We start from the raw sequence: 18,404 nt of genomic DNA on the forward strand, positions 1-18,404 counted from the left end.
TTTTATGATCACACGGGGAAAACAGTCCATATTTCCATCATGAAGAGGGACTTCAGAGAGCAAGAATGGGCTGCAGTCGACAGCATCGGCGGCCATCGTCTTTCTGCTGGGGTGCAGCGGCCGCTCGACGGCCTCGTGCTCGTCGCCTGAACTCGGCATCAAAGGGAACTGCCTGTACTACGTGGAAGACGACGACGACGGGTGCGTGTATTGTTTCGACCTGGAGGAAGGGTTTGTTTCGGCGCACCTTCGGTGCCTGGAGGGCGATTTGTGCGGAGAGGCCACGCCCGTATGGATGATTCCTGCTTCAGAGAGCAGGGACTGATCTGTAGAGGGGGCTGGCTGTAAACTAACTCACTCACTCTTAATTTGTTCTTCCCTTAATTTTTTCTTCCATCGCGTAAAATTAATGCACAGCTGGAGATATTAATTTACAGTCATTCAGCCTGCTGCAAATTATTTTTATAGTCTAGGAGGTTTGGTGATATATAGTAATGTAAGGGGTACGTACGCACATAGCTCATCTATCTAGTTGGGAGGGTCGGCGATATATGATAGTATAAGGGGCACATATGAAAATCGCTCACTCATCAACACTAGTAAAAAACTGGGCATTGGCGACGAGAACAATCCCGTCACCAATACTTATTGGCGACGAATCAAATCCGTCGCCAATACTTATTAGCGACGGATCAAATCCGTCGCCAATGTTTCCCGTCGCCAATACTTATTTGCGACGGGAGAACATTGGTGACGGATTGAATCCGTCGCCAATAAGTATTGACGACGGATTTGATCCGTCGCCAATGCTAATGTGCCCATCGTAAAAAATTTAACATTAGTAATTGATTATCTCAATGTTAATGAGTGGCCCCCACAAAAAACTAAGAATTATTTTAATATTAGTCCATCAAATCTATAATATTTTAAAAGCAGTCCAACAAATTATGTAAATTGCTAACACGTCTAGGGATATAAATGAACCAAATAATTAACAAATAGTTCGATAATTGTTTAAATAACTATTCAGTCATATTCGATAATTATTTTGTACATTTACTACTTGAATACTTGGATGCTCCGGTTACTTGTACTGGTGCAATTACTATGTACAAAATAGAAAACATTTTCTAGACCTTGACGGGACTAGGTTATAACAAGCAATTTCATCTTCTTGGACGCGGATAAAGTTGCAACTTAATTGCTCGATTCAATGGAAATGCTTAAGACTAGAAAAGTCATAACACAAGGATCCTCTGAGGCTTCGCTGTCCTTCTCATAGATCATACTGATCAGCCAGAGAAACAGAAGAACAGAAAAAAGCCGGCGAAGAACAAAAGAGAAAAAAATGATGAGAACAAAATGTGTTTCTCATTTCTCATTCTCCACAACAATGCACTGTTACTCAAAATAAATACATCACGACGAAGTGGCAAGCAAAAGCACAGAAGTGGAGTTCTGCCCACATTTTAGCAATGCAAAATGAACAAGCTGACAGTCCCAAAAAGGGGTCGCACATATAAACTGATTCCAAAAGATGCATCAGCTGCAATCCTGTTCATATTTGTTGCTTCTGAGAAAATAAGTCTTTGGAAATTCCATCAAAGCCTATCCTAATATACAAAAATACAGGCATTTTGAAGACTTCCAAAGCTTCATCAGCATTAGGCTTTGTTGACACGGATCCGTTGCCCTTCCAAAAACTGAAAAAATAGATAAATATTAGAAAGGTAAACTACGATGTCGCTATGTGGTGTCGTAACTGCAATTTGCCAATTTTACACATTTCATAGTTGTTGCAAGGCAAAATGACGCAAAAACATGTAACAATGTGGTGAAATTTCATCACTGATAGTGATAAATGCAAGGGCGGAATGGTTTGTAAGCTTCTACTACTAAGGCAAAGGTACATGGACCTAGTACTAGTCATAAATGAAACATGTACGAAACGAATGCATACCAATCAATGGTTCTTTATCTTCTGATTGTCATGATTAATACTAGTCATACATGAAGCGTGTATGAAAATTCCTATCAATCATGAATGTATAAATGTGGTACAGAGGTTCAGAACTTACGGCATTGTTACATGATGATATAGCAGCTTCAACTTCCTCCTCAGAGGAGAATGAGACAAAGCCAAAGCCACTAGATTTTGAGGTTCCAGGCACCCGGGACACTTTTGCACCGAGAACATTTCCCTTCTCAGAGAAGAATTTGCTAAGGATTTCAGAGGTAACTGTCTTTGCAAGATTTCCCACATAAACCTTGTAAGGACTGTCAGTAAATTCATCATCAGGTTGAAGAAGCGACAAATCAACAGGCTGCAAGGGTTTTTCTGTCACGTTCACTTTGATTTTCCTGCCTCCAATTTCCTGTTGGTACGTGATACCACTATTTTAGGCATGTTCCTTAAACCAAGGCGCTGAACAAAAATGAACATGCATAAAAAAGTTAATTGAAACTAACAGTGTCATTAAGCTTCTCAATAGCAGCATTGGCATCCTCTATTGTGCTCATTGTGACAAAAGCAAAGCGCCGACTCCTGCCAGAGTATTTATCATACATAACCTATGAAAGATAAAGTACCACGTCATTTCTCAAAGCCACCAAAAAGAACTAGAGGAGGAACAATAAAGGAAGAACGCACTAAAACTAAACTTATGAACAAATGGAAAAATATGGGAGGAAAAGACAAAAGTTTGCAATGAATTACGGTCCAGGTTAGATAAACTTTTTTAGTGTGATTTTCGTCATTTGGGTCTCTGAAGTTACACAGGGACCAATTACTAATCTAACTTCACTTGTGTCTACTACAATCTACAAACAAGGAGTAACAATCAAAGGCACGTCAGTTGCAATTGCCCACAAGAAGTTTGAGTGCAAGTGCATGAAAAACATAAAATCATAATACATCAAAATGAAGCACCAATTATTTGGAGGGACAGCCACGGAAATACCACTCCTACGGTTGGACATGAATATCCAGTTTACTGAAAACTCTAAAAGTAGTCACCTCCATCTCATTTCAAGAATGATTTCCAGCATGATCATGTTCATGTGGCATTATCCTTCAAAAGAAACATTAGCCCTCAATGGCTACAGACTGATTACCCCTAGTGAAACTTTTTTGCACTACAATGAACAAATGATGAAGAAAGAATTTTCATGAGAGCTAAAATATATGCAATTGATACGGTTCGCGGCTTTGTGAGGGTTGATACTTCCACTAGACAAAGGTTGCGCCAAAAAATGATGTTATTTCAATCATTTTTAATATAGATATAGGATGCCATGTTCAAGTCATCTACGACCTCAGGCCAGCCAGTTAAGTAAAGGGGCTTTCAAAATTTGTCTTTAGGATTAGATCACAGGTCTTATGTCCTACTAAACATTCACAATTCATTCAACATAGAATAAATTTCCTCGAAGCTTAAAGTAATCATCTTTTAGTGTAGAAAAGAATATCCAGTTTCACCTCACACTTCTACCAAAGAGAACATAGTAGTAAATAAAGGTAGATCATATCCTCCATCTCCACTCAAGCAACCATGGTACAGTTATCAAATGTAAAATAGAAAAAAGTCTATGGTTGATTCGTCAAGCTAGCATTGGAACTCCCAAACCCCCATGATAAAAAAAAAAGTAGGAAACAAATTCATTTTCATAACACTCCCTCCTCAAACAAAAACGCACACTAGGAAAAAAAAGTGCAACTTTCTAATTCAACAAAAAAAAAACAACAAAAAGAATTCAAAAAGAGATAATACCTCAGCTTTCTCCACTGATCCATGCTCCCCAAAAATCTTAGCCAACTGCTCATTATCAACATCCCTTGGAATATTCCCAATATACAGCCTCCTCTGCACCTCAGAATCCTGAGCCGTCGCTTCCGCGGTTGCCGCCAAAACCACCAGCTTGTTTCTTCTAGGGCTTGAGCATGAAACTGAAGAATTTGAAGGTCGAGGGTTTCTAGAGGAAGCTAGAGCGCTCGGACACCATGTAGATACCAATGCGTTCGGGGTTTTGGTTAGGGTTTTGGAGTTGTAGAAGAGATTGGGGGGAAATAGAGAAGAGATTGTTGTCATTTTCGATCGAAAATTAGGGTTTCTGGGGGGAAATTTGGGGTTTTCAGAGTGAAGGATTGGATAGAGGAGAGCGTTATCCTTTAAAAACGACCCGGGACGGAGAAATAAGTCGGGTTCCGTTCTGCTCTCCCGCGGAGGATTTTAGAGAATAATTTGGGAACAAATTTTGGGTGTTTTTCCTCGGCGAGCACCCCCAACTTTAGACCATACTGCACATTACCACCCTTAATAACTATGTTTCGCAAAACCACCCTTAATATACTTCTGTTTGGCGATTTTACCTCTATGTGTACAATACGCACGTTGAGGGCTGACATGAAAAAAAAAGGAGTCAAATGAAAATGCAGATATGGTAACCGTAAATATTTTGGCATCTCGAACAAGCATTCAATCATAAGTAACACATACATAATACATATATTTATTAAAGGTCACCATGATAAAGAAAACAAACATTTACTATAGTCCTTCGATTTAAGACTTCATAACAAAGGCTGCAAAAAACAACAAAATGAAGAGGAACTTATTTTCTTGCACCAACAATTTTAGCTAGAGGACGTGATCAGTATGTTTTATAATATTAACGGAAAAAATAGACGAAACAGGACTCAGGTAACAAAATGAAGAAAAACTTATTTTCTTGCACCAACAATTTCAGCTAGAGGACGTCATCAGTGTGTTTCATAATATTAACAGAAAAAAAAGGACGAAACAGGACACAGGTGGCTCAGGGTGCGTTTGGTTCTCATTTTTTTCTGTTGAATCCCTGCCATACTGTCAGAAACTTGTCAGAAATCACCCAAAACAGCTTTTTTTGGCGCGATTTTGGGGTGAAACCTGCCACAGATGGGACACTGTGGCAGGCTTTCCCCTGTTTTCACACTAAAAAAGTTGGAACCAAACAGCCCCTATATGTTAACGAAATGGCACATAAAAGTGGCTTTATGAAACTCGGATAATTAAGAGTGGTAATGTGTAAGCGGTTACAAATTTGGGGCGGCCACCTTAAAAAAAAATAAAAGAACCCATTTAATTACAACGTGCCCCTTTTCCTAAAACATGAAAGGTTTTCTTTTCAGCCCCACCACGATACCCGCGAAACGCACGAGCCACAGCCTTATGGTGGGAGTGGCTTTATGAAACTCGGATAATTAAGAGTGGTAATGTGTAAGCGGTTACAAATTTGGGGCGGCCACCTTAAAAAAAAATAAAAGAACCCATTTAATTACAACGTGCCCCTTTTCCTAAAACATGAAAGGTTTTCTTTTCAGCCCCACCACGATACCCGCGAGTTCGCGGCTTTGTGAGGGTTGATACTTCCACTAGACAAAGGTTGCGCCAAAAAATGATGTTATTTCAATCATTTTTAATATAGATATAGGATGCCATGTTCAAGTCATCTACGACCTCAGGCCAGCCAGTTAAGTAAAGGGGCTTTCAAAATTTGTCTTTAGGATTAGATCACAGGTCTTATGTCCTACTAAACATTCACAATTCATTCAACATAGAATAAATTTCCTCGAAGCTTAAAGTAATCATCTTTTAGTGTAGAAAAGAATATCCAGTTTCACCTCACACTTCTACCAAAGAGAACATAGTAGTAAATAAAGGTAGATCATATCCTCCATCTCCACTCAAGCAACCATGGTACAGTTATCAAATGTAAAATAGAAAAAAGTCTATGGTTGATTCGTCAAGCTAGCATTGGAACTCCCAAACCCCCATGATAAAAAAAAAAGTAGGAAACAAATTCATTTTCATAACACTCCCTCCTCAAACAAAAACGCACACTAGGAAAAAAAAGTGCAACTTTCTAATTCAACAAAAAAAAAACAACAAAAAGAATTCAAAAAGAGATAATACCTCAGCTTTCTCCACTGATCCATGCTCCCCAAAAATCTTAGCCAACTGCTCATTATCAACATCCCTTGGAATATTCCCAATATACAGCCTCCTCTGCACCTCAGAATCCTGAGCCGTCGCTTCCGCGGTTGCCGCCAAAACCACCAGCTTGTTTCTTCTAGGGCTTGAGCATGAAACTGAAGAATTTGAAGGTCGAGGGTTTCTAGAGGAAGCTAGAGCGCTCGGACACCATGTAGATACCAATGCGTTCGGGGTTTTGGTTAGGGTTTTGGAGTTGTAGAAGAGATTGGGGGGAAATAGAGAAGAGATTGTTGTCATTTTCGATCGAAAATTAGGGTTTCTGGGGGGAAATTTGGGGTTTTCAGAGTGAAGGATTGGATAGAGGAGAGCGTTATCCTTTAAAAACGACCCGGGACGGAGAAATAAGTCGGGTTCCGTTCTGCTCTCCCGCGGAGGATTTTAGAGAATAATTTGGGAACAAATTTTGGGTGTTTTTCCTCGGCGAGCACCCCCAACTTTAGACCATACTGCACATTACCACCCTTAATAACTATGTTTCGCAAAACCACCCTTAATATACTTCTGTTTGGCGATTTTACCTCTATGTGTACAATACGCACGTTGAGGGCTGACATGAAAAAAAAAGGAGTCAAATGAAAATGCAGATATGGTAACCGTAAATATTTTGGCATCTCGAACAAGCATTCAATCATAAGTAACACATACATAATACATATATTTATTAAAGGTCACCATGATAAAGAAAACAAACATTTACTATAGTCCTTCGATTTAAGACTTCATAACAAAGGCTGCAAAAAACAACAAAATGAAGAGGAACTTATTTTCTTGCACCAACAATTTTAGCTAGAGGACGTGATCAGTATGTTTTATAATATTAACGGAAAAAATAGACGAAACAGGACTCAGGTAACAAAATGAAGAAAAACTTATTTTCTTGCACCAACAATTTCAGCTAGAGGACGTCATCAGTGTGTTTCATAATATTAACAGAAAAAAAAGGACGAAACAGGACACAGGTGGCTCAGGGTGCGTTTGGTTCTCATTTTTTTCTGTTGAATCCCTGCCATACTGTCAGAAACTTGTCAGAAATCACCCAAAACAGCTTTTTTTGGCGCGATTTTGGGGTGAAACCTGCCACAGATGGGACACTGTGGCAGGCTTTCCCCTGTTTTCACACTAAAAAAGTTGGAACCAAACAGCCCCTATATGTTAACGAAATGGCACATAAAAGTGGCTTTATGAAACTCGGATAATTAAGAGTGGTAATGTGTAAGCGGTTACAAATTTGGGGCGGCCACCTTAAAAAAAAATAAAAGAACCCATTTAATTACAACGTGCCCCTTTTCCTAAAACATGAAAAAAACCCAGCCCGCCATTTCTCCGCTCTCCAAGCCCTAACTTTCTTCCCCTCGATCCACTGCCAAAACCCTAACCCTAACTGCCGCCGGCGATCTCCGCCCAAACCCTAGATCCTCAATCATATTATTGGCGGTCGATCTCTGGATCTGGATGGATTTCAATGGCAGCAGCGGGAGCCCGGAGGAGCCAAAGAAAGGCCGATCGAAGGCGCCCAAAAAGACCAAGGAGAGCGTGCTAAAGCAAAGTAATTTCCTCCTCAGCATTCATTTTTCTACTCGTCTCTCTTCAATCGATCTGTGACTTGTAAGTGATTTGAGGGTGAACTTGTTTGTCTTGTAGAATCCCCGGCGGAGTTCTTCGCCGAGAACAAAAACATTGCTGGATTCGATAATGTGAGCTCCTCTCTAGTGTTATTGTCCATTTTGAAACTAGTAGTAGAAGTTTTGTTGAATGCTTGGATGTTGCTCAGTGCAAATTGAGCTAATATTGATGACCAATGTTCTTTGAAAATCTAGTACCTGTAGAAATGGACATTAGACATGCTTGAGTTTCTTGAAGTGCATTCGGAGGGTAGAAAATGAGTGTTTTGTTGAGACTGATAGCTTAGAAGCTTCTTATTAAGCTGATATTTCCCATGTATTTTGTCGCGGGCGGCCAGCATTTTGAGCAACTATTGTAGGAATATTAGCAAAGTGAAGTCTAACGCGTGCTGCTACTGAAATGTTGATGTTTATTGGAGTTTGGAAGATTTGTTGATTGAAATTTGATTTTTGTTATATGTAGCCTGGAAAATCTCTGTACACAACAGTTCGAGAGCTTGTTGAAAATTCTCTGGATTCAGCAGAGTCTATTTCCGAACTCCCAGTCATTGAAATAACAATGTAAGACCTAATAATTTTGACCATTTGTTGTGCTTGGATCATAAGCATTATGATTGTTTGAGTTCTTCGGTTGGATTGCATTGCAGAGAGGAGATAAGTAAAAGCAAGTTCAATACAATGATAGGTCTCATCGATCGGGAGCGCGTTGATGAAGAACTGTATGATGACTTTGAGTCAGCTAAGGCTCGTGAGGTGTGTAGTTCAGTATTTTTTATATGAATCAAAGTAAAGATTCATGCTTCATTTTTTTTTAATTTATGTATATTCACCTTTAGAATTCAGATATTCTGAAAACAACCATCTTGATTGTACTATTTATGGCATTTAGAAACGGCTTGCTAAAGAAGCCCGCAATCAAGAAATTCAAGCTAAGAATGCTGCCCTTGGTAAGAAGCTCAAAGAGCCAGCATCATCAAAGGGAGCAAAAGGAAGAGGTGAAGCATCATTCTTCAGGGTTACCTGCAAGGTGTACATTTTTGTCCATCTGAGTTATTCCTATTACTTTCTCTTATGCCTTTTCGTATTCTTCTTGTTATTGCTGTCAAATGTGTGGTTGATTCTACCATTCTTATTCCACGAATGACACAACTTTACCAGACACAAAAGCCAAATATCCTTCTCAACTAACTGTCCTAATTATTATTTGCTGCAGGATAATGGGAGAGGAATGCCATATGATGACATTCCCAATATGTTTGGAAGAGGTCTGATGTTGTCTTTTGCTATTCTAAGTCATAAAACATTTGAATAAGTCCGGGGCATATGATATATAATCTTTTATCCTGAAGGATCTTTGAGACATTGGATTTCGCTACAATTTGGTAAATGCTTGCTAATATTGGTCTGCAGTTCTATCCGGCACAAAGTATGGATTGAAGCAAACTCGTGGGAAATTTGGACTTGGTGCCAAAATGGTGAGATCTGGTTTATTCATGTTGTGTTACTGACTAGTCACAGTCTTTAGCTTAGGTACTTGAAAGCTCTTTCTGAGAAAAATCAGTCAGTCCTATCACCTGCTTAGGGCTTGACTTGTCATAGACGAGTAGTTGGAATCCACCTTTACTAATCACTCTTGCTGAATAAAGTCTACTTTCGACAATGACTCCTTGCCTTGAGAACAATTGGATGCAAAAATATTGACTGGTCTCTAAGAGCAAACTTCTAAATATAAAAGGCTGAAAGGCTGAGGAGTGATACATGCACTTATGATAGGGTCTAGGCTTTATACCTTCATCTTGGTCAATTTCACCTGCTTAATGTTGCATTGTTATCATATTCTCAAATCTCATCTTTCATGAGCACATGTTCATCTATAAAATGGCAGCCCAATGGATTTTTTCTGAATGATAAGGACCACATTGTTTTTATTGTCATTACTAGTACTATTATTGTTATTTACTATTATTGCTATTGCTATTGTTATTGTTATTCTTGTTGTTAATAATAATAATAATAATAATTGTTATTGTTAATTAATTAATTATTATTTTTATTTATTTTGGGACTAAGGACATGGATAGGGACAACACAACTGTAGGAACGCAACTAAATACTAACAAAATTATTTTTATATTGAGTTGAAGTATTTCTGGATCCATCACCACTCAAGTTGGTATATTACAAATTGAGTATGCCTTTGATTTGCTCATGTATGTTCCAACAAACATATTATAAACTTGTTATTTGTAACATGTGATGTATTGACACAGGCGCTGATCTGGTCCAAGATGAGCACCGGGCTACCGATTGAGATTGCTTCATCCATGAAGGGCCAAAATTACATTTCATTTTGTCGTCTTGATATAGATATTCATCGGTATGTAGAAGTTATCTGAACTTCACTCTTTCTCAATTAGTTAGCCTCCCCGATATTCGTACATTCAATTTTATCTCTTTACTAATTGAGAATACTTACCCAAACCAGAAACATTCCTCATGTTCATTTGCATGAGAAAAGAGAAAATAAAAGTGAGTGGCATGGTGCAGAAATCCAAGTTATTATTGAGGGTAATTGGACGACATATCGAGTGAGTGTTTGCTTCTTTTCATAGTTTTTTTTCTTATGATTTTCAGGAAATTGTTTTTTACCATAACATTTTGGAAAGTGCAACTTTTTCTTTTTCAAATGTTGAATACATGTTTTTATTAAAATTGTAATGGGTTATCATGTATTTTTCTCTTGGATGCAGTCAAAGATACTACATTATATGCGCCAGATGGCTGTTATCACACCTTATGCACAGTTCCTCTTTAAATTCATTTCAGACATGGCAGAGTTAGTTAAATACCTTTCATCTATCTGAAACTTATACTATTAACTTTTCCTTCTCTCTTAAGCTAATTATATTCTTTTGTTTACATAGCAAAAATGTGACCATACGATTTGCACGAAGAACAGATGTGATGCCTCCAGTTCCGCTTGAGACAAAGCACCATCCTTCTGCTGTTGATTTGCTCCTCATTAAACGCCTAATTGCAGAAACTTCAAAGCAAAATCTTCTGCAGTTTCTTCAGCATGAATTTGTGAAAATTGGCAAAGCCTATGCCGAACGATTAATCGGTAAACATTAAATCATGCATGTCATTTGTCATTCAAATTTGCATATTAGAATCTTGTTTATATACAATCCAAACTTTTATTCATGCTGTGAAATTTTTTTCAAACTATTAATGTAAAGATACTTAGCAATAGTATCAATTATGACTTCTCACGTGGGATAATATTTAGAATAGTAGATGCGAAGATTATTTTGAAGCTTCTACCTGTTTTGCTTTATAGCCTAGTTTTTTGACTGTTGTGTTCCACTGTTAAAATCGCCAAACCCCGATATTCCAAAAAACAGAGTATTAGATATCATTCGTAGTTCCATAAACTGCAGTTGTCTAATCTCAAAAGTTTGGATTATCTGCATTTTACGAAATCGAGTAAGACTGGATTTTTGCTAATTCTGAAACATGTAAGAACAAGAGAAGCCTTTTCCTTCTATTTTTACCTGCCCACTTCTTCTTTTCTGTCTGGAACTCGTCCTTCCCTTTCATCTTTCATCCAAATATTCAGCGGAAGAAAACTCCACTCTTTTCACAGGCTATATATCGAAACTACAATTTAGAAACCACAGTTGAACATTTGCAAACTACAGTTTACCAATCTACAAACGCATAGAAATAGTTGTAGTGTTGGAAACTTCAAAGCCAAGCGAACCCTTAGGTAAGGAGTCCTTCTGTTCTTAATTGACTTATGTTGTTATTGGAGGCGTCTTTTAAATCATGGCTTAGCCTGTAGGGGAAGGTGTCTTACGGGGAGAAGGATAATCTTTTATTATGATGGACCTTATTGTTTACTGTAGAGCAGCAATAAGTAACAGAATCGTGAGCATCTAATAAGCTCCTTCATTTTAGTCTTAGTATATTAGTTTTCTTTTGTATTAGATGCGTTCTGCCATTTTAAATGATTACACCATTGTTGACTCCAGTAAGGGGATTAGCTTGTCAGTTCCCTGTTACTACTTGAGTTTTATTCTTGAATTTTTTTTATTATTGATCTTGCAAAGCAGTTAAAGTTATCAAAGTAGCTAAATGTTAAAATTGTGAAACATTAGGATCACACTGCATTCAGTCGTCATTACAACTTGCACACTGACTTCCTTTCTATGTAACAATTCTGTTGGTTTCTGTTTCTAGAGGAGATGGGCCCAGATTTTAGTCCTAAGATGACTGTGAAAAATCTTTCATCCCAGCAAATTGTTAGAATTCATCAGTTATTTCGGCAGGCTAAATTCGATGACCCCAGCGGCGATGTAAGTTGGCTCTCTCCCTTCCACCTTGTCCTTTCATTAAATTTAATACCACAGTCTATTTGTTTCCTTCAGTGCACAGACTTATCATCATACAAATCTGCAGTGTCTTAGTCCTGCAGGCGAATACAATTTGCGACTAGGAATAATAAAGGAGCTGCAGCCGGACATGGTTGCAACTTATGCAGGAAGGTTGGAAATTTACTAAGGTTCAATCAGAAAACTGCTTTTATTTTAATACAAATACAATCCTGGTTCTGTTCTTGTGGAAGCTTCTGCATGCCATTTATTCCGCAATGTTTTCATATGTCTAAGTCAGAATAATAAGTCTTGTATTTTTGGAGTTTAAGATCAGTTTCAATTGATTTTGTTTTGCCATTATATCTTCATCCCGATTGTCTCTCTTTCAATAATTTTGGCATTTCAAATATAGCCCTCAAGTTTTTGAAGGCCATCCATTTATTGTTGAAGCTGGAATTAGCTTGGGAGGAAAAGATGTTAAACAGGCAAGCATTTCTATAAATGATGGCAAATTCCTATGGCAATTTTTATGGTTATAATTTTTGTGGGGCTACGCCATAGTTATATATCAAAGTATTACTCGCTATATGTATTTTTCACATTTATTACTGAACTGATGCTGATTCCCATCATCTCAATTACAGGGCTTAAATATTTTCCGCTTCGCAAATCGGATACCTCTTCTTTTTGAACAAGGGGCTGATGTTGTAACAAGGACTGCCTTAAAAAGGATCAAGTAAGTCTATGGATTTATCTTTCGGTAAAAGCTAACTGAACATTGTTTTAATTTTTTAATGTTGATCATGTAACAATTTCCTTTTTCCTCTTTTAGCTGGAACAACTACAAGATTAATCAGGTCCAAGATAAAATTGGGGTGTTTGTCAGCATTGTAAGCACAAAAATACCCTTCAAAGGGACTGGGAAGGAATATATTGGGGATGATATAACTGAAATTGCATCAGCTGTCAAGGTAACCAGACTTCCTCTTATCTTGATAGCCGCACAGGATAGATTAAGCTAATAAACATTGGCCATGCAATATTTGCAGTCAGCTATCCAACAGTGCTGTAACCAACTAAAGTCCAAGATAGTGAAGAAACTTCAAGATCGTGAGCGGCAGGACAGAAAGCGGAATCTAACCAGGTTATAGTCTTTGACGAGAATCTATTTTTCATGTCATTAATTTGATTTGGCATCTCAACTGGAGTGTGCTCCGAGTTGCAGCATCTGCTATGTCCACATTTAATTACATAGAAAAGGAGGATGGTTATCCTCCTACAAGTGACATATTGCTACCTGTCACACCACTGTCTGAAATAGAAAATCATCTTTGAACTGTTCACTAGTTTATTGGTTGTCTGTAAATCTTCAGATTATTCTCCAAACAAAATCGGTTGATGTCTGTTTGTGATACCTGAATCATGCACAGGGTAATATTGAAGAATGCTCCTTTTAAATAATGATTAGCTTACTACATGTGTGTGCATATGCATATCTCCATGTATGAGCGTGTAATGCTTGAATAATTGTCAAAATATCAATTCATTTTGCACAAATCTTCATGATCATAAAATAGCTACAAAAAGTTTATAAATCCTCATGGAATTATTATATTTGGTAATTGGAGTTCACCAAGCAAAACCGTACCTGATAGCAAAAATTGAGACTATATAGTGCCTTGACTGAGTGTAAAAAGTTGGAGTTGAGTTATTAATTTGGTGAATTTATTTTTGATAATATCATGTCTAGATATATCCCTGATGCATCAAGGGCAGTAATGGACGTTCTGAATGAGATGGCTGGCCATGAGTCAAAGCGACAGCGTTACCGTGGAGAGGATGCTGAATTGGTAAGGAAAATAGCATCTCAGGACTTAACTGAAGTGACCTTTAGGGAAAATCTTGCTCAGTATGTTGAACAGGTAACTCCCAAAACTCTCGCCGAACTTTTACATGATATACTCTAGATTGAGCAAATATTTATGCTTAGACTTTATGAAAGCTAATGTAATAGGGTCCTACTGACTTGAATCTCATCAGGTGGATTACGAGATGGCATTAGAGTATGCAACGCAGAGCGGAGTGAATGATGAACCAAGAGAAGATATTTATCTGAATGCCTTGGAAAGCTCGGAAAAATCCATGGACTTCCACAGTCCTGTATTTGTTTTCAGGCTCATTTTATAGGTATACTTGCATTCCTAAATTCGCTTTTGAGTCATTCATGTTCATATAAGCACCATCATTGCCTTTTATCTTCTTTGAGTAACGTTTCAACTTGATATGGCAAAATGATTAGGAATCAACATATTTTAGATAAAAATTCACAAAGATTGTTTTGTTGAAACTTGCAGTAAAATAGATGCCCGAGGCTAGAGGAAGAAAAATCCAAATCCAAGAAAGCTCCAACAGTTTCAGATTTCAGATAGTCCCGGATCGGAAATGTAAACCTCAGGCAGGAACCCAAATATTGACTCAGATTGTAGGAAATGATAATCTTGTAACGAGTTCCATACTTATTAGTCACATCAGAGGAACACACCCAGGCAGAACATTTCCAACGAGAGATGTGCTTTTGATCACTGTAATTTGCAAGTAACTAAAATAGTTGGGGAAAATTTTATTGAGATGAAGAAAAAAAATCTAAACTTGAGGATACGGAGTATTATGTCCTACAAATGATAAATAACAAAGTTTGAATTATTTTCTCTCAAGGAAAATTTATTTATTTACAAATTACATATAGAGGTCTGGTGAGAGAACTTCAAATTTTAAGGGGGTTTTGTGAGACATCTAAAAGTTTTAGGGGGCTATTTAAGATAAACAAAGTTCGGGAGGGTTATATGTGACATCCCCAAAGTTGAGAGGGTTATGTGAAATTAACCCTTAGATTCCTTACTGATATTTTTTCTACTTTCCATAATATATTACCATTAATTTTTAGCTTATATTATTCCCATCAGTAACAGTCAGAAAATATAAAGCTTACACTGTCTTACTTACAATCCTTGTCAATTTTCAAGCTTTTCGGTCTTTTTGATATTTTCATGGACTATTCTCCATAATTTATAAAATTTGTAAATTTCCCGGGCTATATCTATGATTTTTGTTTATTTTGACCAAATGACGATTAAATTTTCTCTTTTTTTCATTCAAAAATTATGATTTTTATGAGCTATGCCCAACAATTTTTGTTAATTTTCATTCTTCAACTTGGCAAATAAGTGTGCATATCTCAAGATACTTGATTGTAATGGGACTTAATTCATAAATTTTGTCAACATTTTTCCATTTCGACCTCATGACAATTAGGCATACACCTGAAATTTTGAAATTTCCGTAGGTTAACCAATGATTTTTTTTTTTTTTATTCGACCGAACGGCAACAAATTACATGTACTTTAAAATTCACAATTTTTAGAGGCTATAACCTTTGATTTTTATTAATTTTTTTCATTTTGAACCAAAAATAAATAAGTATGTGAACTTTAAAATTAACGATGTTCATTTGTTATAACTCACGATTTTTATCTATTTTTCATTTCGATCCAATGTCAATTAACTAATCAATTTTCAACAATTACCATTTCATGGATTATAAATTATAATATTTGCTTATTTTTGTTCCTTTCAAACCAATGACAAGTAATCATGCATAATAAAGAACTTGGGCATAATTAGCGATTGTAATTTGTTTTTGTTAGTTTCAACGCAATTGCAATTAAACTTTCATTAAAAACCCTGATTTTTATGAGCTATGACATGTACTTTGGTCAACTATCTTTCTTTGATCTAGTGATAAATAAGTTCGTCTACTTTGAAGTTTGTGATTTTTACTAGCGAAGTCCTTTTTTTTCCATTTCAACCCAGTGACAATTAAGTTCTTTTTTTTTAAATCGTGATTTTTTATGTGATATAAGCAATAATTTTTGTTAATTTTCCTTCTTTGGCCCATTAGAAAATAAGTAGTGTACCTCTAAATTTACAATTTTCATGGGCTATATATAAGCTATGATTTATGTCAGTTTTTGTCTGTTACCACCAAATGGCAATAAATTAGACATAAGCTTGTAACTTTGCAAGTTTTATTGGTTATAACCTACAATTTTTATGGACTATCATTTGTTTTAATCTAATTACAAATAATTATATATACTTCAAAATTTGCGATTTATAGGCATTAATCCCCAATTTTGTTAATTTCGTTTATTTTATCACAATAACAAAGGTATGCCCACTTTAAACATTACGATTTTTGTTAATTTTGTTTGTTAAGATCCATAATTTTTTGTCTATTTTTTTTGTTTAAGTAACCATAGTTCTCATTGTGTTAATTATAGAAAACGACCATAAACATTTTAGGAGTCCTCATCCGTTTTTTTTATTAAACCCTCCTAAGCTTTAGGAGTTATCACACATAACCACCACGGACTGCTTTATTTCACTAAATCTTACCTGTTAAGTTATCTTTTAATCCCCATATTGGTACCATCAACTCTAACGTGTCACTAGAAAGTATATGACCCAAAAAAAGGACGAAAAGTTCATTCTTAGTCTTAAACCCTTTTATTAAAAAGGAATTACTTTCATCTTTTTTGGGCACAATCTTGCCTCAAGAGATGTTAGAAGCGAAGTTGCTAATTTGGAGATTAACTAGAAAAAAATCATGTAAATTTTAGTGAAATAAAATAGTTTATGGGGGTTATATGCAACAACTCCTAAAGTTCATGTCAGTTTAGTGTAATAAAAAAAGGTTATGGGGTTTACACAACTCTCCAAAAGTTCATAGAGGTTTTCTGTAATTAAACCTTTTGAAATTCATGATTTTATGGGCTTCTAACCTATGATATTTGCTCATTTTCGCTCGTTTTGACCCAATGACAATTAGTCATGCATACCAAAAATTTCTTAATTTTCATTGGTTATAACTCATAATTTTTGCCAAAATTTGTTCTTCAACCAATAAAAAATAAGTATGCAAAGTTCAACATTTATTATTTTTATAGACAATTTTTTTTCCATTTTTGCGCTCTTATAAATTATTTGTCACTGGGAGGAAGCAAATAATAATAGAAAAAATGGTAGATAATAGCGCATGAAATCTTGAATTTTAAACTCCACATAATTATTTTCCATTTGATTGAAATGAAAGAAAATGAACAAAAATCGTGGGTTATAGCTCACAAAAATTGTGAATTTTGCACTCCATTTAATTATTTTCCATTGGGTGAAAACAAAAAAAATGGGCATATATCATGGGTTATAGCTCATGACATCGAGAATTTAGAACTCAACATAATTATTTACCATAATGTCAAAATGGAAGAAAGTAAACGAAAATTTTGCGTTATAACTTATGAAAATCATGAATATTATACTCCATTCAATCATTTGTCATTGTGTGCAAATAAAAAATTAGACAAACATAGTGGGTTATAACTTATTAAATTACGAATTTGGACTGCACAATAATATTTGATATTAGATGAAACAAACAAAATTGATTAAAAATAATGGGTTATACCTCACGAAAATTATGAATTTTGAACTTCGATGAATTATTAGTCATTGTATTGAAACAAACAAAAATGAATAGAAAGCATGAGTTATAACTCATGAAATTATGATTTTTTTAACTCTGCAAAATTCTTGGCCATTATAACGAAAAGAACAACAATCATGGGTTGTAGTTCGTGAAATCGTGAATTTTGAACTTCACATAATTATTTATTATAGGGTCGAAACAAAAAATATTTAAAAAATCATGGGTTATAGCTCATGAAAATCATGAATTGTGCTCCGCTTAATTCTTTCCATTGGGTGGAAATAAACAAAAATGGGCAAAAAATTATTTTTCATAAGGTCAATGTAAGAAAGTCGTCAAGAATGAACTCCACATAATTATTATTCATTAAGGGAAAAAAATAGAAAATGGAAAAAGCTTATGAATTAATTATAGCTCATAAAAATTATAAATTTTGAACATCTAATAATTATTTGTCAATGTATTGAAACAAACAAAACTAGAGAAGAATCGTGAGTAGCTCATGAAATCGTGAATTTTAAACTCCGTAAATTTTTTCTCCATTGGGTCAAAACGAGCAAAAATGAGCAAAAATTAAGGATTATAACTCAAGAAATCATAAATTTTAAACTCCACATAATTATTTATCATTAGGTTAAAATGAAAGAAAATAAATAAATATTGTGGCATATAGCTCATGAAAATCATGAATTTGGTACTCCACTTAATTATTTTCCATTAGGTAAATAAGGGACAAAATCACGGATTATGGCTCATGAAATCATGAATTTTAACTCCACATAATTATTTGTCATTAGGTCCAAATAAACGAAATGGAATAACAACTATG

At 35.8% G+C, this 18,404-nt stretch overlaps 2 protein-coding genes across 3 annotated transcripts; one reads left to right on the plus strand and one right to left on the minus strand.

Annotated features, from left to right (window-relative positions):
* LOC109846497 (30S ribosomal protein 2, chloroplastic-like) lies at positions 1,343-6,383 on the minus strand. 2 transcript variants are annotated; one of them, XM_020415770.1, is made up of 4 exons: positions 5,952-6,383; positions 2,470-2,571; positions 2,079-2,375; positions 1,343-1,703 (listed from the first exon to the last, which is right to left on the minus strand). In XM_020415770.1, the coding sequence occupies exons 1-4, from the start codon at positions 6,267-6,269 to the stop codon at positions 1,665-1,667; spliced, it is 756 nt and encodes a 251-aa protein (XP_020271359.1). In that variant the 5' UTR covers positions 6,270-6,383; the 3' UTR covers positions 1,343-1,664. The 2 variants fall into 2 exon arrangements, with proteins under 2 accessions (XP_020271359.1, XP_020271351.1); XM_020415762.1 differs by lacking the exon at positions 5,952-6,383 and adding an exon at positions 3,771-4,201.
* On the plus strand, positions 7,483-14,663 carry LOC109846508 (DNA topoisomerase 6 subunit B). The gene is made up of 20 exons (XM_020415783.1): positions 7,483-7,578; positions 7,674-7,726; positions 8,118-8,215; positions 8,302-8,407; positions 8,544-8,681; positions 8,868-8,919; positions 9,065-9,129; positions 9,925-10,031; positions 10,140-10,242; positions 10,405-10,490; positions 10,579-10,775; positions 11,897-12,012; positions 12,116-12,201; positions 12,443-12,515; positions 12,675-12,766; positions 12,863-13,001; positions 13,080-13,174; positions 13,781-13,952; positions 14,071-14,217; positions 14,385-14,663. Exons 1-19 carry the CDS (start codon positions 7,485-7,487, stop codon positions 14,215-14,217), a joined length of 2,019 nt encoding a protein of 672 aa, XP_020271372.1. The 5' UTR covers positions 7,483-7,484; the 3' UTR covers positions 14,385-14,663.

This window comes from Asparagus officinalis, chromosome 1 (genome assembly GCF_001876935.1).
Source record: "Asparagus officinalis chromosome 1, Aspof.V1, whole genome shotgun sequence".
NCBI classification, from domain to species: domain Eukaryota; kingdom Viridiplantae; phylum Streptophyta; class Magnoliopsida; order Asparagales; family Asparagaceae; genus Asparagus; species Asparagus officinalis.

Coding starts and splice junctions, on each gene's coding strand:
- LOC109846497 (XM_020415770.1), bottom strand. CDS start 6,269: ATGACAACAATCTCTTCTCTATTTCCCCCCAATCTCTTCTACAACTCC. Junction 2,572..5,951: donor GATCAGTGGAGAAAGCTGAG/GTATTATCTCTT, acceptor TATCTTTCATAG/GTTATGTATGATAAATACTC. Junction 1,704..2,078: donor TATCATCATGTAACAATGCC/GTAAGTTCTGAA, acceptor CTATTTTTTCAG/TTTTTGGAAGGGCAACGGAT.
- LOC109846508 (XM_020415783.1), top strand. CDS start 7,485: ATGGATTTCAATGGCAGCAGCGGGAGCCCGGAGGAGCCAAAGAAAGGC. Junction 10,243..10,404: donor GTAATTGGACGACATATCGA/GTGAGTGTTTGC, acceptor TCTTGGATGCAG/TCAAAGATACTACATTATAT. Junction 12,202..12,442: donor GTTGCAACTTATGCAGGAAG/GTTGGAAATTTA, acceptor TTTCAAATATAG/CCCTCAAGTTTTTGAAGGCC.